Source organism: Schistocerca nitens, chromosome 6 (genome assembly GCF_023898315.1).
Source record: "Schistocerca nitens isolate TAMUIC-IGC-003100 chromosome 6, iqSchNite1.1, whole genome shotgun sequence".
NCBI lineage: Eukaryota > Metazoa > Arthropoda > Insecta > Orthoptera > Acrididae > Schistocerca > Schistocerca nitens.
The window spans coordinates 249707692-249731882 of NC_064619.1; the positions used below are offsets into that span (position 1 = coordinate 249707692).

At 43.4% G+C, this 24191-nt stretch overlaps 1 protein-coding gene across 1 annotated transcript in view; it reads left to right on the forward strand.

Annotated features, from left to right (window-relative positions):
• LOC126262671 (mRNA cap guanine-N7 methyltransferase) overlaps window positions 1-24191 on the forward strand; it is a 125004-nt gene that overhangs the window by 31577 nt on the left and 69236 nt on the right. Inside the window, exon 5 of the mRNA XM_049959444.1 lies at window positions 6911-7078. Within this exon, the coding sequence (XP_049815401.1) occupies window positions 6911-7078 (168 nt within the window). The remainder of the gene's footprint in view (window positions 1-6910; window positions 7079-24191) is intronic.

A 24191-nucleotide genomic window follows, 5' to 3' on the forward strand; every position in this document is an offset into this window, starting at 1 on the left:
AGAAAAACAGATGTGAATTAGATGGGGGGTGGGGGGGACGGGAGGAGGAGAGTAGGAAAATAGGCAGAGGATGGCAAGTGGTGGGGAGGGGGGGGGGAGCTGAGGAACTGGAAAGAAGAGAAGGCTGAAGGGATGGAGGGGAACGAAAAAGGAAAGGGGGGGGATTGATGTTACTTAATGGTATGTTTTCACTAAATTTTATATAATAACCATAATGATATTTATTTATTTTTTCAGTAGATTATTCTCATTTAAAGTAGATCATTAAGCTGAAATCTCATGAATATATTTGTAAAATGTAACAGTGTCACAGAGCATATCGCTGGGAGGGGAAGGGGGGAGAAGAGGAAGGGAGAATGGAAAATGCAATATGCGACTATGAAATATTATTCAAATACATGTGATAGGAAGAGGAAACATTGTGTGCATAATCCACATATAATAGAAAAGAAATGTACACCTCACTCAGTTTGGAATAAAATTTAAAATTAATTACGAAGGTGAAACCTTTTGAGACCACAGACAGGCCTTGTCTAAAAGAGAAAACATCTTGAATAAGAAATTTTCTAACATCTTAGGGTGAACTGGGATAGACAGACATAGGAGGAGGGGGGGGGGGGGCACTAAGGGCAGGGAATGGGGTAGATGAGATAGATGTTGAATAGTTGATTGTGGGGGGAGGGGGGGGGAGTAGGAAAGTAGGCAAGGGAGGGGTAAATGTGTAAATTTTGCCACAGGTATCTGATGACTATTACTCGAAACGTGTCATAAATGAAGTATTTAGCGACAAAGATGTTCCAATTGAATTAGTACATGCCAGTTAAACAATCATAGTTGCTGGTGAGCGATGGCATGCCAATCTCTCAGCAACCCACAGGATGATGTTTTCAGTGGTTGAAAGATATGGAAAACATCCCAGTCAGGGCAATAGTTGGAACACCCTCCATATTGAGATAGGTCAGGACAGCACAGGCAATGTGTTTTCTTGTATTATCTCATTGAAAGATACTGTCATGGAGACTTTGAAGATACAGAACTGGCACTGGTTTTAACACATTGGAAGTATAAAGATTGCTCTCGAAGTTACTGGCTACTAGAAACAGAGTGGATCATGTTGTATATCAAATGGCATACTATTACATTAGGTGCTGGTCCCATATGGTGATGAGATATACACTACTGGCCGTTAAAATTGCTACAACAAGAAGGAATGCAGATGATAAACGGGTATTCATTGGACAGATATATTATACTAGAACTGACATGTGATTACATGTTCACACAATTTGGGTGCATAAATTCTGAGAAATCAGTACCCAGAACAACCACCTCTGGCCGTAATAACGGCCTTGATACGCTTGGGCATTGAGTCAAACAGAGCTTCGATGGCGGGTACAGGTACAGCTGCCCATGCAGCTTCAATACGATACCACAGTTCATCAAGAGTAATGACTGGCGTATTGTGACGAGCCGGTTGCTCGGCCACCATTGACCAGACGTTTTCAGTTGGTGAGAGATCTGGAGAATGTGCTGGCCAGGGCAGCAGTCAAACATGTTGTGTATCCAGAAAGGCCCGTACAGGACCTGCAACATGCGGCCGTGCATTATCCTGCTGAAATGTAGGGTTTCGCAGGGATCGACTGAAGGGTAGAGCCACGGGTCGTAACACATCTGAAATGTAACGTCCACTGTTCAATGTGAACAAGAGGTGACCGAGACGTGTAACCAGTGGCACCCCATACCATCACGCTGGGTGATACGCCAGTATGGCGATGATGAATACACACTTCCAATGTGCGTTCACCGCGATGTCACCAAACACAGATGCGACAGTCATGATGCTGTAAACAGAACCTGGATTGATCCGAAAAAATGACGTTTTGCCATTCGTGCACCCAGGTTCGTCATTCAGTATACCATCGCAAACGCTCCTGTCTGTGATGCAGCGTCAAGGGTAACCGCAGCCACGGTCACCAAGCTGATTGTCCATGCTCCTGTAAACGTCGTCAAACTGTTCGTGCAGATGGTCGTTGTCTTGCAAACGTCCCCATCTGCTGACTCAGGGATTGAGACATGGCTGCATGATCCGTTACAGCCATGCGGATAAGATGCCTGTCATCTCGACTGCTAGTGATACGAAGGCGTTGGGATCCAGCATGGCGCTCCATATTACCCTCCTGAACCCACTGATTCCATGTTCTGCTAACAGTCATTGAATCTCGACCAACGTGAGCAGCAATGTCGCGATACGATAAACCGCAATTGCAATAGGCTACAATCCGACCTTTATCAAAGTCGGAAACGCAATGGTATGCATTTCTCCTCCTCACACGACGCATCACAACAACGTTTCACCAGGCAACGCCGGTCAACTGCTATTTGTGTATGAAAAATCGGTTGGAAACTTTCCTCATGTCAGCACATTGTAGATGTTACCACCGGCGCCAACCTTGTGTGAATACTGTGAAAAGATAATCATTTGCATATCACAGCATCTTGTTCCTGTCGGTTAAATTTCGTGTCTGTAGCATGTCATCTTCGTGGTGTAGCAATTTTAATGACCAGTAGAGTACATTCTGACAAAGTTTGTTCTGCTTAGAGCCTCCTCACATGGATATGTTTATTGTGATGCTGCATGCAGAACCAGAACTGATGTTAAAGGAGACTTGGTACTACTATTATGTCTAGTGTTGTCGTTGCTCGTACCACTGTCAGTGTGCCTATCTCTGCTGCCACATCCAGGGAAGCCACAACAAAGTTAATTTTGCTGACAGTCTGTGGTACTCCAAACATCATCACACTCTCCATGTGTGGATACTTGTCTTGCTGTAAACGAGCACATTTACTGACTCGAGGTATGTGACATCACTGTAGAATCCTACACGGCTGAACAAGCAACACGCCTGTCCTCTCTGACACTAACTGTGTGAGTCTGTTGAGGATAGTCTTCCTGAATCCATTGATTTCTTATTCACATGTCAGTTGTATCCCAGCCGACAAATCGGCAGTATCGCTGAATGATAAAACTGCACTCTTGGTAGCCTAAGATACTGCTTATGTCAAATTACAACACTTGCTAGGAGACTTTTCTTCTTCTTGCAAAAAACCTTAATTCAAATGCAGTTTTTGAATGAAATTACCACTGTGCATGTATCCTTATATACAGAACGTACATGGTGCTACAACTACCCACTTTGTGCTTTTGTGCTGAAATGCTTCTATTTGCATACACATACATCTTAAACACTTCACGCCAATTTGACATTTGTTGCCTGCCGCATTTATGATTTGGCAATTTTTAACCATCAGCAGTATACATTATAGAATGTTCTTTCTGTTGTGACATTTCATTTGAATTAAGCATAAGGCATTTACTGAGGAGAATTATTGCAAAATGTTAATTCCAATATGTTAGTGTGTTTAATGACGGCTCTCACCATGTTCCTACTTACTCAACTTCTTAAGCATTCCTAATAGAGGAATGGTTCTATCATTTATTGTACAGCCTGAACATGTGTCAACTACTACCTTGTTCTGTTATAACAAGTTTTCTCAAGTTTAGTTAGATGGGGTAGCTAAAACTAGTGTTTAAGAATAATTACAGTTTCAGATAGAGCTGTGCTCAGTGCCAGTTTCAGCCCACTCAGCATGTGTCTTGCAGATTGGCCCGTCATATCTTTGATCTCAGTGCAGCTTCCCACACCACAAATACCAGATATCCACTCCCCAGCACACTACACTGTCCACACTACTTGCACGTTCACCACTTCAGCCCACTGCCTGTGCTGTGGTGCATCTTATATCTGTTTGCTACCTTTTATAACTGACGGGGAAAAAATACTGCTTTGACGACGTGTATTGATTGAGTTCTGCTATGTGTCAGTATACTATTACGTGTGATTATCAGCAAAGCCACTGCAAGAGTGCAATGCCTTCAGTTCTGTTAGATATATGCTTGATTTACACTATTTGGAAATTAAGATTCGATCGAGAGGAAAGATATTCTGAAATTGTCGTTGTTGTCACATAAAGTTTTCCAGTAATAATAATTAAACACCTGTGTGCATTTTGTAACTGGCTGGAGGTGAAAAATAAACTGGCATCACTGTGAAGCATGCATGGTCAAACTTTTGTTGAAACCACCGCCAATGTGTCCCTGAAAATGTAATTGAAAAAATAATAAATGAAAATTGGCATAGGGCTTTGCTAATAGATGCAGTACATAATGCAGCAGAGGCAACAGGCTGGTCTGGTGGGCAGCCTCACTGAGCAAAATGAGGGCCGCCGAGGCTCGTCAGCACGGTCTGATTAGCTTAGCAAGTCGTGTTTTGCTGCAGAGTCTCATGAGCTGGACGGGCTAGCCTGTGATCCATACAAATTAGGCAATGAGATGCGCGTTGAGCGGGCTAAAACTGGTCTATTCCTGGGTGCCACAACTTTCTGTAGAAGGGACTTCAAGCATCTGTTTAGACAGTATGATACACTACATAGTCTGACAGTATGCTCTCAGCATACAACTGTATTATTCAGTTATCCAAGAAACTTAATAAGTTTTGTGTAAGTTTATCTGTTCATTGAATAAATGGGAAGTCAATAGGTTTCACTGGTTTTCTTGTGGTTTTTGCATTTGCTAGTTAGCTGCATCAGTCCAGAGGCTCGAGATACACAACAAATCTTAATTTCTTTCTTTTTCATATTAGCATCTTTCTTTTAGTTTCAAAGTATTTTTGTCATTATTTGAAGGTTCTTTTAACGATTCTGAGTAGAAAACAGGATACTGTTTCAAGATTAATTATTAACATATCAATGACATTTGTTGTTGTAAAGGCAGAGATGGCTTTCATTCATTGATAATATACTTGAAAGAAGTCCATATCATTGAATAGTATTTCTGTTCAGTAGATTTAATATTTTTCACTTAAATGTCAATCCAGTAATTTCAAGATAAGGGGTGGAAGTTATTTAATGCACTTAATTGCCTGACATTTTTTGTCCAGTAAATGTTCTTGTTTCACTTTTTGTTGAATGCTTGATACATTAATAGACTTTACTTTGACTATATACAATATAAATAATATAATTATGAACAGATTGTGCCTGTCTTCAATCATATTCCAGAATAAACTGCCCATGTGCATTTCATTAATTATTTAGTGTAACTGTATGTTTCTATATTTCATTTATTATTATTATTATTATTATTTATATTATTTATTAATATCATTTAGTGCAGTGAGGCACTTAACAAGGCCGAGTCCATCATCTAGCGATCACTAGCAGTTGGCTAAAACGTTGCAACAACCAACACTGACACTGCAAAATTTTGCATCAGTAGAGAAGTATGATGCCACTTTGTCATGATCTTGTAAACTCCATACAACACAAAAAAGAAATTGAATTGCATAAGTATTTTTAAATAAAGCTTCTATGAATACATTGATTTATAAATGTTTACCTCACACTGCTCAGGCTAGAAAGATGTAAGTGCTTTCATCAATATCTGTGACTCTAAAAGTTAATGAATGACATGAATACAACTAAATAAAAATTTCAGTTACAAAGCTTGAATTGTTGATGGGAGAGCAACATTTTCTTTGAAAATGGCAGCAAAAAGATTGCAGGGATATCAGCAATATGACAAGAAGTAAGTCTTTGGGATATGAGCTGGTGCTGTTCGGTTTGGGTGAGTGACAGGAAGTAACATTGGGTAGCCATGGTTGAGTTTTGGGGAACACTATTCATTCAGACTGTTTTAAAGATACGGATTGTGACATACAAAACACACAGTTTTGAAATATGCACAACTTAGTTTACTTAGTATACTACATACACAGAAAACAAGGTATGCCAATACAGTTGAACTCGGGAATACTCAAAGTTGTGTATTGAAGACAGTATACAGAGGATGCTATCCATCAGTTTGGACACAAGTCCTTGACAAATTGCATCATTTAAGTCCAGTATTGTATGTTGTTTCTCTGCATACACCCTGGCTTCAGTTATTATAATAAGATAAAATCACAGTATGATAAACTGGTAATTCTTGGGGTAACACATCGTCACTGAAAGCACGTATTGTGTGGAACTTAGCTTTCATGCTTGTCATAGACGCTTCTGCTATGTATGCTGTTGACCAATCCTGTTGAAATAGTACTCTCGCAGGAAATCTAAGCCTTATCAACCCAGTTTGCACAAAGTTATGTTGCCACTGCTCCCTGCCTATTGTACATCTCTCATGGCTTGTAGATACCATTGGTGCAGCTGTTGTGGAAGTTGCCCAGTATACACAGTTATGTATATTCACTGCTCCAGTTGAACAGAAATATAATTTGTCACTCACCATTGCTATCGGTATTGGCATAGTCGATGAAATTGATGGGGATTTCCTGCAGAGGGTTCCATATTGCATGAAATCTGTGCCTTTCAGCTTATGCAAAATAACATTTTATTTGTTCACTTTGATGTGGAGAATATATATTAGGGATTTGCTCAACACCATTTACATAGGATGTAGGTGCATAAGTAAGGCTTTGGACATGTAGTCATATTAAGAACTTGAAATAAGTGAGCACACATTTTCATCCCACCCCCACCCGTTCCTCGTCTCTCTCTCTCTCTCTCTCTCTCTCTCTCTCTCTCTCTCACATGGGGGCGCACGCGCGCGCACACACACACACACACACACACACACACACACACACACACACAAGCTAAAGGGATGTTTTAGAATAAAAAAAGTAGGAATAATTCTGCCATTAAATATTTCAGGGTCTTGTGACTGTGTTGAATGTGCTGAGAGATGTTTTTGCAGTACTTGATTTCAGCATTCTTCTTATGTTGTGTAACTTACATTTACTTGTATGTTGCTTCAGAGGAATAGTTTTATATATCTGATCAAATTTATTTTCAGGTACCGTCTACAGAAATCGGGAAAGACGTCTTTTGGTAATGAAATATATTTTGTAGATTTTGAAGGACGTGTGCCCCCATACCCATTGTTTGGTACAAAATACAATTTTCACCTGGAAGGTGTAGTTGACTGTCCAGAATTTTTGGTTCATTTTCCAACATTTGTCAAGTAAGTATTATTTGGTGGTATTTTCTCTCCCTTTTTCTAGTGGAAGGGATGATTGATCTACTGATGACAAGAGTATGGTATACACTTCACTGTGGAACACAATATTAATGTGCAAAGGTTCACTTCCAGGGATAAATCTCAAACTGTTTTTATTTTAAAAGTTTTCCTGTTTTCAGATATTATATGCCATTGATTCCATCCTCTATCAAAAATTTTCATTACTGAAAATATTATAGATCAAAAGAAAAATTCATAAGAGGAAACTACAAAATTACAAGGAGACGAATGCTGGGCCAATCCTTATTTTCAGGAAATGAAATTTCAGTACTGCCAATGTTGTTGTTATTGTCGTTGTTGTTGTTGGTGGCGGTAGATGTCGGCGTTGTTGTCTTCGGTCAGAAGATTCGTTTGACGTAGCTTTCCATGCTAATCTATCTTAAGCAAGACTCTTTATCTCAGCGTAACTATTGTAACCTATATCCACTTGAACCTGCCTACAATAATCAAGCCTTGCTATCTCTACAATTTTAACCTCCATAGTTATCTCAATTACCTTGTTCCTCGAAGCCTCAGAATGTGCCTTATGAGTGATTCCTCCTTTTAGTCCCCACCACCACCACACCCCACTCCCCTTTCCCCCACTCTCAGGGGACTTGTGGCTCTTTCATGAGTTGGTGCATGGTGCATATAAGGTGCTGAGCTATTGTGGCCCTTGCTTCCTTCCTGGGCTGCGTTCCCTTACCCATGCCACTCCCTCCCTGTCCTCACTCCTTCCCTCTGCCCACTTTCTGCCCCTCTTGGGTTTGAGCTCCCCTTTTAAATTTTGTCTCCACAGTGCAAGCCAACTGGGGAAGTACACCTTACTTAGTCATTGGCGTGTGGCCTTACCATCTCTTTCATTCTTTCCTTGTCATCATCCTTTTAACATTCTATAGCCAGCAGGGTAACCAGTTCTTGTAGTGGGTTCATTATGTACTCTTTTGGTTGAGCCCCCTGACAACCACTTCTGATACCTGAGCTGCTACCTGCCCATGTAATCCTAGGAGTGGTTACTTGTCATCTTGGAACAAAAGAACTACTGGCAATGGACACCATGCCCTTCCTGTGATTGGCTGATGCCCATGAGGAAAGCCCCTGATTGAAGTGGAGGGTATCGGGGTGGACACTTTGCTTGTGAAACATATTAATCCCCAAAAAAAGAAACTAGCTGTTGTTCTACAGCCATCTCTTTAGTTGGGCATGGATCCTTTAATACTCATTCTTATGTCTCTGCAGCCTTCCCTTCCCTCACTATCCGCTAGAAGGAGGGCCAAGCTCGCCGGCTTGGGGTGGAAGCCTTTCCCTGCCGTCTGGTCTGCACCAGGTCTGACGGGGATACTTTCACCACCATCAAGCTGTTATTTTTTGTGGAAGCTATCAAAGACAAGTTTTGCGAAGTACGCTCTCTGAGTGAGATACGGTTAGGTTTGCCGTGGATCAGAACTACTTCTGTGGCCCTTTGTGCCCATGACCATCTTGGTCACAACCCAATGTCAGTTACTTCTCACCAGTCTTTGAATATTGTTCAGGGTATCATTTTTCACAGGAAACTCATCCTTCAAACTGATAAGGAACTTCAGACTAATCTGGAACGGCAGGGCATTAATTTTGTTCAGAAAGGCCGTAAGGCCACTTGCAATGATGCCTGTGCCTTTGGCATTTGAGGTGGTTACCATACTGGAGAAGGTCAAGGTTGTGGTTTATCAGATGCTTACGGTGTTTGCAGACCTCTGTGTGGTGAATGTGGATGCCCACACCAGGAAGAGAGCTCCTGTGTTCTGCCACCTATGCATGTTAATTATCATGACCATCAATCTCCACACTCCCTGGATTGCTCGTTTTATAAGAGGAGAAATAAGATACAGGAGTGTAAGTCCTTGATCTTACACTAATGCTCATCAGAAATACGAACATTGTCACCATGTGTGTATGACAGCTAATTTTGTCTCTGTTGCATCTCTTGCCCCTCCTCCTTCCTTCTTATCCCAGTCTGACCCCATTTCCTCTCCTCCTCCCATCTCCCTCAGGTGTCGCTCCCCCACCCCAGCAGGAGAAGTGTGCCCCTTCTTCAGCATCTGCTGTTGATTGGGACCCCAGCATCTGCCCGACTGGAGACTTGCTGGCAAATGTCAGCTGCGCAACCCTCAGCTCGTGCGCTCCAAGGTCACCCGCTAACTCTCAGTTCCAGATCTCACTGGAGTCTGCTTGCTGTCTGCCCTGCTTTCCTTGGCCTGCAAAAGAGAATAAGAAGAAACATAGGTCCCAGCACAAGTCCCCTCAGGTGCCTCCCGGGAGTGCCGACTGCCCCCTCGTAACCTGAGTCGGACTTCATATTTTTTGTTTATTCGTGTCGCCCCGACCTTGTTTGTGGAGGATGGTGACCCAGTGGTGTGTCCATTTGCCTCCCAGTTGGATTCCTTTTCCATGCTTATTCAAAGGATTTATACTGGATACTACCATCACCTTCGGGAATTGCAATCCCTTATTTCGTTCTACTCTGCAGCTTTTGTTACTCTCGAGGAATCTCATTTACTGATGCTCACTCACCACCCTTCATGGATTTTGTGCATTCTTTTGAAATCAGGTAGGTCGATCGTGTTTGCAAGTTGGTCCATGTGGACGTTGTTAGTATGTGGATTCCCGCTTTGTACCATAATGGAAGCAGTTGCTGTCTGCATCCACCTGGACTCTGCAGTGATGTGTCTCTCTTGTTACAGGCCACCTACATCCACTGCCCTAACTGCCCTCCCTTGCTCCTCATTGTGGATTTTAATGCTCATTATCATTTGTGGTGCAGTGCTTTTTCCTCTAGTCGGAGTCTCCTCATAGACCAGTTTCTTGCAGATCACAACCTGTGCCTTCTTAACAATAGTTTCACCTACTACCCAGTTTATTAGTGCTTATGGCACTTTATCTGCCATTGATCCTTCATTACACTGGTCCGTGCGTGATTACCTCTGTGATACGGACCACTTCCCGTTGACACTCGTGTTCCCTTCCCGCCTTTCAGTGGACAGTTTGCCCTGCTGGGCTTTCCATCGTCCTGATTGGCATGTGTATACTGCCCAGGTTATGTTTATCCCTCCTTTTATAAGGTTGTATTGATGAAGTCATCAAAGATGTACCCGATATGATCATTCACGCTACCACCATTGCCATATCCCTTTGGATGGGCCCCTTTCACAGCCAGATGGTCCGGTGGAGGAGCACAGCATTGTCATTCACGATCACCATTGAGTTTTGCAATGCTTTAAACAGCATCTATCCTCCACCAGTCTTATTGCCTTTAAACACATTCCTACCAAAACCTGACAGAGCAAGCGGGTGAGTTGGGAATGCTTTGTCTCCTCCCAAGTTTTTCTGCCCTCTGTCATAGGTGTGGGCTATGCTCCTCACCCTGGAAGGTTGCCTTGTCCTCCTGGGTGGCCTTTGTACAGGTCCGTTGGTTCTCACGGAATGCCTTGTGACCCATTTTGCAGTGGCACTGGTGTCAGCCTCCTATCTGGACTCCTCCCTCCTCCAGAAACTGCGGGTTGAAGCTTCCCACTTACGTTTTACCACATTTGTGGTGGAATGATACAATGAACATGTTATTAAATACTTTTGGCACTCTTTTCTTCCAACAATTCAGTCGTTGGTTCCAATTCTGTTTACAACCAATTGGTTCAACACCTCAATCCTCCACAATGACAATATCTTCTCTGGACGGTTAACCACATTTGCCTTCAAGGTGTTTCCACTCTCAGTAGGAGACAGTATTGTGTCTCTGTCCTTAAGCACGGTAAGGATCCATCATACCTCGATAGTTATTAGATGATCAGTTTGACCATGCAAGTTACTTGAATGGATGGTAGCTTGTTGGCTCTGTTAGGTCCTCGAATCTCGGGACCCTTTGTCATCTTAAGTGCAGCTTTCAGGAAGGAGAACCTCCAATCAATCATACGCTTTGGTTGGACACCAAAGTTCAGCAGACCTTTACTCAGCGTTGCCATCTTTTCGCAGTTTTCTTCAATCTTCAGAAGGTCTGCTATGCAGCTTTGTGCTCTCTCATCTTATTTACACTCGATAAGTGGGGTCTTTGGGGACTCCTCCCAATCTTTATTCACCAGTTCCTGTCCCAATAGTCGTTTAATTTCAGTTTGGCACCATTCTCAGCTATCATTGGATCCAGGAGAATCGTGTTCCACAGGGTTCTGTATTAAGTGTCCTTTTCCTGTCACTGTTAATGGTCTCGTGGTCCCTGCATACCAATGGTCACCCCTGCGCTGTATGTGTATGATTTTTGTATCTGGGCTAGTTCCTACGTGGTAGCTTCTGTGGAGGGACAGCTCCAGGGTGTCATCTGGTGCATTTCCGCTCTCTCACGGTTGTCAGCTGTTCTCTCCCATTGGATCATGTTTGGTATACTTCTGTCACCATATGACAGTTCGTCCTGACCCTGAGCTCTACTTCGATTCCCAACACCTGACATTGGTCTCCAGTTCTGTTTCTCGGTCTTATTCTTGATGGCAAGCTTTCTTGGTTGCCCCATATCTGCCTTCTGAAGTCTGACTCTTTCTGTAACCTCACTCTCCTTGGCTTCCATGCACATAAGTCTTGGGGTGCGGATTATTCTCCTCTTGTCTGCCTTTATTGGGCTTTGGTTCTGCAACATCTGGACTAAGGGTGTCAAGCCTATGACTCATCTGCCCCCTTCCGGTCTGCACCTCTTGGACCCAGTCCATTTGGTCACCAGCGCCTTTCAAACTAGTCCTGTCGGTAGCCTTCTGGTTGATGCTGGGATCCCTTGGTTTGGTGGCCTCAGCTCCTGGTTTCCTATGTCATTGCTATCCACTCATTCCCTGCTCACCACTCCTATTCTATTATTTATTACTTTCATAGCTTTAGGATGTCACCTGCTCGCTGCCCATTCTTGGGTGGGTTTCCAGTTGGGCTCCGCCTCGGTTCTCTCCACCACAGTTTCCATCTTCCATCTATGTTTTTCTGACACTTTAGTCTCTTCCATCCACAATCTTCTCACCTATCTTGACCGTGCAGCTAGTTCAGTTGATTTCCGTTGGGTCTCCGCCCATGTAGGTATCCCGGGTAGTGAACTTGCCGATCTTGGTCCTTGTGACCCTTCCAGGGACAGATTTGTGGCTTCATATTGAATTCGTTTTTGCTCAGTCGTGGGCTGGTGATTAAGAGGCCCCCTCGCCATGTGTCGTTCTTCCTTCCACCTGTCCTGGTGGGAATCTAGCATTCTCTCCCAACTTCCTATCGGCCATGCCAAGTTAACCGATGGCTTTTTACTCGGTAATGAACCGTAACTCCCCTCCCCTTTTGTAGTTGCGGGCTCCCATTATGGTGGTCTATATTTTACTGGGCAGCCTTGTCTTTCAGCCCTTTGCACTACGTGTACTCTCCTTGTCACACGTGTTAGAGGATGGTTAAATCTAATCTGTTTTCTTGTCCTCCTATATTTAAGTACCTGAATTTCCTTCCAGAATTTGAGTCCCTTGGTTAGTGTTTGCTTTGGTTTGGGAGGGGTTCAGCCATGCCTCCATGCTGGCAAGGTTTTCCTCTTCCTTTTCCATATGTTTTCTCTGGTCTTTTGTGCTGTTTTGTTTCCCCCTTATCTTGTGTCTTCTTTCCCTGGAGTTGTCCCCATTGTCACGACCATGGTGTGGTGTGGGGATCAGGATGGGTCGGTGGCAGTGCTGACACTACATTGCGTGTAGTGTTCTGGGATGTCTCCTGCGTTCGCAGCTCTCTCTCTTCTATTCCTTACACTTCCTCCTGCCTCGACATTCCTTCTGCATCTTTATTTGCCCATTTTCTGTTCGCATTGGCTGGATTGTGCTGTTCATGTTGTTCCTCCTTTAGTTTCTGCTATCTTAGACCATGGGACTGATGACCTCGCTGTTTTGTCCCCCCATTCCGCCATCCCCTTCAGTCAACCAACCAATCAACTGAGTGAAGTGGCGCAATGATTAATGCACTGGACTCACATTCGGGATGATGGCAGTTCAAACGCACTTCCAGCCATCCTGGGTTAGGTTTTTCATGATTTTCCTAAATCGTTTCAGGCATGTGCCAGGATGGTTCCTTTGAAAGGGCTTGGCCGACTTCCTTCCCTGTTGTTCCCTAATCTGATGTGACTGATGACCTCCTGTTTGAACCCCGCCCACCAAATCAACCAACCAATCAATCAACCGTCTTTTAGTCAAGTTGTGAAATAAACCTCTTTCCTCCCCATTTTGATTCTGTACCTTTTTATTAGTTATCTGCTCAGCCAACCTAATCTACAACATTCTTCTTAGAAATACATTTCAAAAGCTTACATTCTCTTCTTTTCTTAACTGCTTATCGGCACCATTCAGTTCTGTATCCAGTACTTTCAGAGAAGAGATCCTTACACTTAAATTTATGTTTAACATCCACAGATTTTTTCCAGAAGAATTATTCAGTGTTTACAATTTCTCTCTCTCTCTCTCTCTCTCTCTCTCTCTCTCTCTCTCTCTCGCCAGAAACACCTACTTAGATGTTGCAAGTGTGCATTTTATTCTTGTTTATTTCGATCATTGTCACTTGCTGTCCAAAAAACAAATCTCATCTACTACTTCTAGTGTCTTATTTACTAATCTGTGTTCCTTCAACATCACCAGATTTAATCTGACTACATTCCATTACGCTTATTTTACTTTTGTTGATATTCATCTTATTATTTATTTTCAAGACACTGTCCATTCCATTCAACTGCTTTTCCTAGTCCTTTGCATCTGTGAGAGAATTATGTCATTGTCAGACGCTAAAATTTTTATTTCTTCTCCCTGAACTTAAATTACCTTCCCTATTTTTTCAGGGTTCCGTTTAATGCTTGCTTAATTGTGCAAGTTGTAGATAACATTTTGCACTCTGTATTTTGTCCCTGCTACCTTCAGAATTTCAAACAGTGCATTCATCGGCATTCTCAAAAGCCTCCTACAAATGTCAGAAATATAGGCTTGCCCTTTTTCAGCCCATCTTCTGGGATAATTCAGAGGGTCAGTATTGCCGTGCTTGTTCCTCCATTCCTCCTGGACCCAAAGTGATTACCCTGAGCTTGGCCTTCTGCTAGTTTCTCCATTTTTCTGTAAATAATTGATGACAGTCCAGTCACATTAATATGAGCACCTGTCAGAAGCCTGAATAACCACATTTTGCAGCACGAACATGCAGGAAGAGTGCCAGTGAGGTTCTGGAAGGTATTCAAGGGATGTAGAACCATGCCAACTGTGCTAAGTTTTTGGTTGAGGCATGAACAGTCTGATGGAGGTAGTCATATGGATTGTCAATTGGTTTTATATCTGGGCGTTTGGTGGCCATAGGAGGAAACTCATCCTGTTGCTCTTCAAACATTGCAAGTACACTGTGAGCTGTGTGACATGTTGCATTGTCCTGCTTGTAGATGCCGTTTTGCTGAGGAAAAAATAAACTTCATGTAAGGGTAGACATAGTCCCCAAGGATAGATGCATACGTGAGTCGATCCATTGTGCCTTACAGATGACGATATCACCCAGGGGATTCCACGAAAACATTCCCCAGGCTATAACCCTCCTTTCTCTGCTGTGGACTATTCCTAAGGCCTTGCAGGGCCTTACACACTACCAGCCGTCTATTGGATGGAGCATAAAACGTGATTAATCTGAAAGGTCACCCGACGCCACTCATTGGATGTGCAGTTGTGATATTGGCATGCAGATTCCAGCCTCCGTCATCAGTGAACAGCAGTCAGCAGGGTTGCACGAACCAGGTGCCTTCTGTGGAGACCAATACACAGCAACGTTCGCTGTACAGTTGTCGAGGAGACACTTTTGGTTGTCCCTTGGGTCACCTGACTGGTCAGTTATTCGATAGTTGCAGTTATATTTGCCTGTATACATCTCCATAGCAGTTGTTCACCTATTTCATCTATGGCCTGTGCTGCACCATAGTTGCATCAACAGCTGTTTTGGATTCTACCATTTTCCAACGCTCTGTATACCTTAATCACGGAGGCACACAAACAGTTTACAAACTTAGCCACTTCAGAAATGCTTTCATCCTTGGCACTAAAGCCAGTGATTGTGCCCTTTTGGATGCGAGACAAATCGTTCTGCACATTACGATGACAACTCCACTGTTTTCTGCACCCCACCCACCCATATTCCCTATACACCCCAATTGTTGTTAGTGCTGTCACTTGCTGTTTTTGAGGTGTTATTGCATGTTGATGTCAAACATAGGCAGTGATCACAGTAATGTGATTGGACTACTTATCTATAATAGTTTTATTATAACTAGCTCTCCCGAGAATCTCAATAATTCCAAGGGTATGTTGTGTATTCCAGGTGCCTAATTTCATCTTAGATCTTTCAGTGATTTGTAATTTTTTTTTTACCTTAGGTGCAACCACAACGGAGGGGTTTCTGTTGAGAGGCCAGACAAACGTGTGGTTCCTGAAGAGGGGCAGCAGCCTTTTCAGTAGTTGCAGGGGCAACAGTCGGGATGATTGACTGATCTGGCCTTGTAACATTAACCAAAACAGCCTTGCTATGCTGGTACCGCGAACGGCTGAAAGCAAGGGGAAACTACGGCCGTAATTTTTCCCAAGGGCATGCAGCTTTACTGTATGGTTAAATGATGGCGGCCTCTTGGGTAAAATATTCCAGAGGTAAAATAGTCCCCCATTCGGATCTCCGGGCGGGGACTACTCAGGAGGACATCGTTATCAGGAGAAAGAAAACTGGCGTTCTACGGATCGGAGCGTGGAATGTCAGATACCTTAATCGGGCAGGTAGGTTAGAAAATTAAAAAGGGAAATGGACAGGTTAAAGTTAGATATAGTGGGAATTAGCGAAGTTCGGAGGCAGGAGGAACACAACATTTGGTCAGGTGAATACAGGGTTATAAATACAAAATCAAATAGGGGTAATACAGGAGTAGGTTTAATAATGAATAAAAAAATAGGAGTGCAGGTAAGCTACTACAAATTGCATAGTGAACGCATTGTTGTGGCCAAGATAGACACGAGCCCACGAATACTACAGTAGTACAAGTTTATATGCCAACTAGCTCTGCAGATGACGAAGAAATTGAAGAAATGTTTGATGAGATAAAAGATAGTGAAGAGAGACGAAAATTCAATAGTTATGGGTAACTGGAATTCGATAGTAGGAAAAGGAAGAGAAGGAAATGTAGCAGGTGAATATGGATTACAAGTAAGAAACGAAAGAGGAAGCCGCCTGGTAGAATTTTGCACAGAGCATAACTTAATCATAGCTAACACTCAGTTCAAGAATCATAAAAGAAGGTTATATGCATGGAAGAAGCCTGGAGATACTGACAGGTTTCAGATAGATTATATAATGGAAGACAGAGGTTTAGGAACCAGGTTTTAAATTTTAAGACATTTCCAGGGGCAGATGTGGACTCTGACCACAATCTATTGGTTATGAACTGTAGATTAAAACTGAAGAAACTTCAAAAAGGTGGGAATTTGAGGAGATGGGACGTCGATAAACTGAAAGAACCACAGGTTGTACAGAGTTTCAGGGAGAGCATACGGGAACAATTGACAAGAATGGGGGAAAGAAGTACCGTAGAAGACGAATGAGTAGCTTTGAGGGATGAAGTAGTGAAGGCAGCAAAGGATCAAGCAGGTAAAAATACGAGGGCTAGTAGAAATCCTTGGGTAACAGAAGAAATATTGAATTTAATTGATGTAGGAGAAAATATAAATATGCGGTAAATGAAGCAGGCAAAAAGGAATACAGACGTCTCAAAAATGAGATCGACAGGAAGTGCAAAATGGCTAAGCAGACATGGCTAGAGGACAAATGTAAGGATGTAGAGGCTGAGCTCACTGGGGGTAAGATAGATACTGCCTACAGGAAAATTAATGCGACCTTTGGAGAAAAGAGAACCACTTGTATGAATATCAAGAGCTCAGATGGAAACCCAGTTCTAAGCAAAGAAGGGAAAGCAGAAACGTGGAAGGAGTATATAGAGGGTCTATACAAGGGCGATGTACTTGAGGACAATATTATGAAAATGGAAGAGGATGTAGATGGAGATGAAATGGGAGATATGATACTACGTGAAGAGTTTGACAGAACACGGAAAGACCTAAGTCGAAAGGAGGCCCCGGGAGAAGACAACATTCCATTAGAACTACTGACAGCCTTGGGAGAGCCAGTCCTGACAAAACTCTAGCATCTGGTGAGCAGAATGTACGAGACAGGCGAAATACACATAACTAATAATGAAGTATTGAATAGAATTGGGGAGAAGAGGAGTTTGTGGCACAACTTGACAAGAAGAAGGTATCCGTTGGTAGGACATGTTCTGAGGCATCAAGGGATCATCAATTTAGAATTGGAGGTCAGCGTGGAGGGTAAAAATCGGAGGACACCAAGAGATGAATACATTAAGCACATTCAGAAGGATGTAGGCTGCAGTACATAACGTGAGATGAAGAAGCTTGCACAGGGTAGAATAGCATGGAGAGCTGCATCAAACCAGTCTCAGGACTGAAGACCACAACAACAACAACAGGTTTTATAGGCAAAGCATCCACCCCGACACCACCCATAATGATCAGGGGCTCTCCCCGTGGGCGACTTCCAGCCACAACAATGGTCAACCGGCACTGGCACAGTGCATTGGCGAGAGTTCCGAAGCTCTGGAATGACAAGCAACCACTACTATACTTGAGGAGGCAACAGCTCAAGTATCAGAAATGCAATACTTGTGTGAATGGGTACGTAACAGGCCCATGACAAGGACTGGCTACACGTGCTGGTGTGGAGGGGGCTATGGTGGGGAAAAGCAGAGGGGAAGGAAGGGGGCAAGGAATTCTGTAGAAACTAGGGAGTTCTGCCCCTAAGTGGCTCACACTACAGACAGAAAATTTAGTAGAAGTGGAAGTCAAACCCAAAGAAGAACAAAACCTCAAGGAATACAGGAAATCAGGTGGATAGCTAGGTCAACATAAGTAAGAACACCAAGAGAGGGGAAGGAGGAGGCAACGGGGAAGGAGAGAGGATGGGGAGATGAGCACGGGGTAGGAAATGCAGCCCGTGAAGGAAGAATGGGTTGCAATAGCTCTGGCCTCATGGGCACCTCACACAAACTCACAAAATAACCATGAGGCCCCCGGGGGGGGAGGAGAGAGAAGTAGTAGACAAAACTGAATACATGCATCTAAAAAATGATATTGGTGGAAAGTGCAAAATGGCTAAATAGGGATGTCTATACCATGAATACAAGCTGTAGAAGCAACCATGGCTAGAAAACAGACAGGTGCCACCTATAGGAAAAGTAGAGAGACCTTTGGAGAAAAGAAAAGCAATTTAACGATTATTTCAAAAGCTCGGATAAAAAGCCAACACTAACAAATCAAGGGAAAGCAGAGAGGTGGGAATAATAAATAGAAGGGCTATACAAGAGAAATGAACTTCAGGACAATATTATTGAAAAGGAAGAGGCAGCAGACAACAAGATGGAAATGGTGATGTTGTTGTTGTTGTTGTTGTGGTCTTCAAAAAACTGGTTCTGAGCACTATGGGACTCAACTTCTAAGGTCATCAGTCCCCTAGAACTTAGAACTACTTAAACCTAACTAACCTAAGGACATCACACACATCCATGCCCGAGGCAGGATTCGAACCTGCGACCATAGCGGTCGCGCTGTTCCAGACAGTAGCGCCTAGAACCGCTCGGCCACTCCGGCCGGCTGTTGTGGTCTTCAGTCTTGAGACTGGTTTGATGCAGCTCTCCATGTTACTCTATCCTGTGCAAGCTTCTTCATCTCCCAGTACGTACTGCAGCCTACATCCTTCTGAATCTGCTTAGTGTATTCATCTCTTGGTCTCCCTCTACGATTTTTACCCTCCACGCTGCCCTCCAATGCTAAATTTGTGATCCCTTGATGCCTCAAAACATGTCCTACCAACCGATCCCTTCTTCTAGTCAAGTTGTGCCACAAACTTCTGTTCTCCCCAGTCATATTCAACACCTCCTCATTAGTTATATGATCTACCCATCTAATCTTCAGCATTCTTCTGTAGCACCACATTTCGAAAGCTTCTATTCTCTTCTGGTCCAAACTAGCTATCGTCCATGTTTCACTTCCATACATGGCTACGCTCCAGACAAATACTTTCAGAAATGACTTCCTGACACTTAAATCTATACTCAATGTTAACAAATTTATCTTCTTCTTCAGAAACGCTTTCTTGCCATTGCCAGTCTACATTTGATATCCTCTCTACTTCGACCATAATCAGTTATTTTGCTCCCCAAATAGCAAAACTCCTTTACTACTTTAAGTGTCTCATTTCCTAATCTAATTACCTCAGCATCACCCGACTTAATTCGACTACATTCCATTATCCTCGTTTTGCTTTTCTTGATGTTCATCTTATACCATCCTGTCATGACACTGTCCATTCTGTTCAACTGCTCTTCCAAGTCCTTTGCTGTTTCTGACAGAATTACAATGTCATCGGCAAACCTCAAAGTTTTTATTTCTTCTCCATGGATTTTAATACCTACTCTGAATTTTTCTTTTGTCTCCTTCACTGCTTGCTCGATATACAGATTGAATAACATCGGGGATAGGCTACAACCCTGTCTCACTCCTTTCCCAACCACTGCTTCCCTTTCATGCCCCTTGACTCTTATAACTGCCATTTGCTTTCTATACAAATTGTAGATAGCCTTTCGCACCCTGTATTTACCCCTGCCACCTTCAGAATTTGAAAGAGAGTATTCCAGTCAACACTGTCAAAGCTTTCTCAAAGTCTACCAATGCTAGAAACGTAGGTTTGCCTTTCCTTAATCCAGCTTCTAAGATAAGTCGTAGGGTCAGTATTGCCTCTCGTGTTCCAACATTTCTACGGAATACAAACTGATCTTCCCCAAGGTCAGCTTCTACCAGTTTTGCCATTCGTCTGTAAAGAATTTGCATTAGTATTTTGCAGCTGTGATTTATTAAACTGACTGTTCGGTAATTTTCACATCTGTCAGCACCTGCTTTCATTGGGATTGGAATTATTATATTCTTCTTGAAGTCTGAGGGTATTTCGCCTGTCTCATACATCTTGCTCACCAGATGGTAGAGTTTTGTCAGGACTGGCTCTCCCAAGGCCGCAAGTAGTTCTAATGGAATGTTGTCTACTCCCGGACCCTTGTTTCGACTCAGGTCTTTCAGTGCTCTGTCAAACTCTTCACACAGTATCTTATCTCCCATTTCATCTCCATCTACATCCTCTTCCATTTTCATAATATTGTCCTCAAGTACATCGCCCTTGTATAGACCCTCTATATACCCCTTCCACGTTTCTGCTTTCCCTTCTTTGCTTAGAACTGGGTTTCCATCTGAGCTCTTGATATTCATACAAGTGGTTCTCTTTTCTCCAAAGGTCGCATTAATTTTCCTGTAGGCAGTATCTATCTTACCCCCAGTGAGATCAGCCTCTACATCCTTACATTTGTCCTCTAGCCATGTCTGCTTAGCCATTTTGCACTACCTGTCGATCTCATTTTTGAGACGTTTGTATTCCTTTTTGCCTGCTTCATTTACTGCATTTTTATATTTTCTCCTTTCATCAATTAAATTCAATATTTCTTCTGTTACCCAAGTATTTCTACTAGCCCTCGTCTTTTTACCTACTAGATCCTCTGCTGCCTTCACTACTTCATCTCTCAAAGCTACCCATTCTTCTTGTACTGTATTTCTTTCCCCCATTCTTGTCAATTGTTCCCGTATGCTCTCCCTGAAACTCTGTACAACCTGTGGTTCTTTCAGTTTATCGACGTCCCATCTCCTCAAATTCCCACCTTTTTGAAGTTTCTTCAGTTTTAATCTACAGTTCATAACCAATAGATTGTGGTCAGAGTCCACATCTGCCCCTGGAAATGTCTTAAAATTTAAACCCTGGTTCCTAAACCTCTGTCTTCCATTATATAATCTATCTGAAACCTGTCAGTATCTCCAGGCTTCTTCCATGCATATAACCTTCTTTTATGATTCTTGAACTGAGTGTTAGCTATGATTAAGTTATGCTCTGTGCAAAATTCTACCAGGCGGCTTCCTCTTTCATTTCTTACCTGTAATCCATATTCACCTGCTACATTTCCTTCTCTTCCTTTTCCTACTATCGAATTCCAGTTACCCATAACTATTGAATTTTTGTCTCTCTTCACTATCTTTTATCTCATCATACATTTCTTCAATTTCTTCGTCATCTGCAGAGCTAGTTGGCATATAAACTTGTACTAGTGTAGTATTCGTGGGCTCGTGTCTATCTTGGCCACAACAATGCGTTCACTATGCAATTTGTAGTAGCTTACCTGCACTCCTATTTTTTTATTCATTATTAAACCTACTCCTGTATTACCCCTATTTGATTTTGTATTTATAACCCTGTATTCACCTGACCAAATGTTGTGTTCCTCCTGCCTCCGAACTTCGCTAATTCCCACTATATCTAACTTTAACCTATCCATTTCCCTTTTTAATTTTCTAACCTACCTGCCCGATTAAGGTATCTGACATTCCACGCTCCGATCCGTAGAACACCAGTTTTCTTTCTCCTGATAACGATGTCCTCCTGAGTAGTCCCCGCCCGGAGATCCGAATGGGGGACTATTTTACCTCTGGAATATTTTACCCAAGAGGCCGCCATCATCATTTAACCATACAGTAAAGCTGCATGCCATTGGGAAAAATTACGGCCGTAGTTTCCCCTTGCTTTCAGCCGTTCGCGGTACCAGCATAGCAAGGCTGTTTTGGTTAATGTTACAAGGCCAGATCAGTCAATCATCCCGACTGTTGCCCCTGCAACTACTGAAAAGACTGCTGCCGCTCTTCAAGAACCACATGTTTGTCTGGCCTCTCAACAGATACCCCTCCGTTGTGGTTGCACCTACGTTACGGCTATCTGTATCGCTGAAGCACTCAAGCCTCCCCACTTACGGCAAGGTCTATAGTTCATGGGGGGGGGGGGGGGCTATAAAACCTATCAAGGTCCAAAATTCTGGCTGTTATTCTATGGCTGTCTCTGAGTGGTAACAGATCACTGAATGCTACTTCTTATGACCCTGCGGCCTTCCCTTCTCTGCTACTTACTGGGAGGAAGGTTAGGCTCACTGGCTTGTGGTGAAACACTTTCTGTGCTACTTGGTCTGCACTAGGACGGACCGGGACACATTGACTGTCACAAAGGCATTATTTTCTGTGGAATATATCATACATAAGTTTAGCGAAGTGGAATTTCTCAGTGAGTTGTGGTCGGGTTTCGTACTGATTACAAAATTACTTCTGTTGGCCAGTCTGCAGATCTTTGTGCATATGATCATCTTGACACCGTCCCAGTATCTATTGCATCTCAACAGTCTCAGATTATGGTCCTGGTAGTCATTTTTCATAGAGACCTCATCCTTCAAATTGATGAGGAACTCTCAGGGCCAATCTGGAATGATGGGGCATACATTTTGTTTGACGTGTGCCAATCACACTGATACCGACACCTTTATTCTGGCATTTGAGGCAGATACCCTCCCAGAGATGGTCAAGGTTATTTGTTATCAGTGTGACATGAAGCCGTACATTCCACCATCCATGAGGTGCTTCCAGAACTTAGGTTTTGGGTACATCTTTTCATTGTATGGCAGACCCTCTGTGGTGACTGGACACCCTCTCCATGAGGGGAGCCCCTGTGTTCCGCCATCTGTGATTGTTAATTGTCACTACCATCACTCTGCGTGCTCACCAGATTGCCTGGCTTATAAGAAAGAAAAGAAGATACAAGAGTATAAGGCCCTGAATTGTTCGTCTCACACTGGGGCTTGTCAGAAATTTGAGTGACTTCTGCTTTTGCCTCTGTTACATCCTTTCCCCTCTTCCCCCTTCCTTACCCCAGTCCCAACCCCCCCTCTCCTCTCCCCGTCCCCTGTGGTTCTCATGCCCTTCCCTCCAGGTGCCGCCCCCTCCTCGGCTGAACGGTGCCCCCATTCTTTGGCACCCGCCAGTGATGGATTCCCTTCTAGGGCTCCTCCTCTTGGCGTCCCTCTGGCCGAAGGCCTGCTACCACAACTCGACCATGGGACACTGTCTGTGTGCCCCAAGGTGGGCCGCCTTCTTCTGGTTTCAGAACTTGTGGGAGCCTGCTCTTCCTCTGTGCCCTGCCCTCCTCAACCTGTGAAGGAGGAGGAGAAGAAGAAGAAACTTAAGTCCTAGGAGAAGTGCCCCCAGCCTCCTACACCCTGCCCCCATGCCTCCAGAGGTGATGTCTCCCCACTTGCAACAAGAGTCTGACTTTTATTTAAGTACCATGTTCTCTTTAGTGATGGATGGTGACCCAGCAGCGTGATTGGCTCCAGGTTGTTTGTCTCCAACTTGGATATCCACTCCGTGCTTGTTCAGTGGAACTGAAATGAATACTGCCATCACCTCCCAGAGTTCCATTTTACTTGGTTGCTTTTGTTGTTCTCCAGAAATATTTTACTGAAGACCAACTCTTTGTTGATTTTGTGCTTTCTGTCGGAACCTGGCCAGTCCTTTGAGGGCTTCTGGTAGTGTCTGCACGTTGGTCTGTATGGATATCATTAGTACATGGATCCAATCTTGTTCCTCTTTGAAAGCAGTTGCCGTCTGTGTCCATTTCGACTCTGCAGTCACAGTTTGCTATATCTCCCTCCTGACAGGCCACCTACATCTGATGCCCTAACTGCCCTCCTACAGCAACAGCCCCCCTCCCTTCCTCCTCCTTCAGGATTTTAATGCCCATCACTCTTGGTGGGGCAACGCTTTTTCATCCAGTTGGGAACTTTTCATTGACCAATTTCTTGGGGACCATGATCTGTGCCTTATTAATGATGGTTCCCCTACTCATTTTAGTGCTGCATATTGCACTTTCTCTGCCATTGATCTTTTGCTTTCTTTCATTCCCCTTCTTCCTTCCATACACTAGTTGCCACATGATGACCTTTGTGATAGTGACCACGTCCCATTGATGATCTCATTCCCTTCCCGCCTCCCGATGACAAGGTTATCTCGCTGGGCTT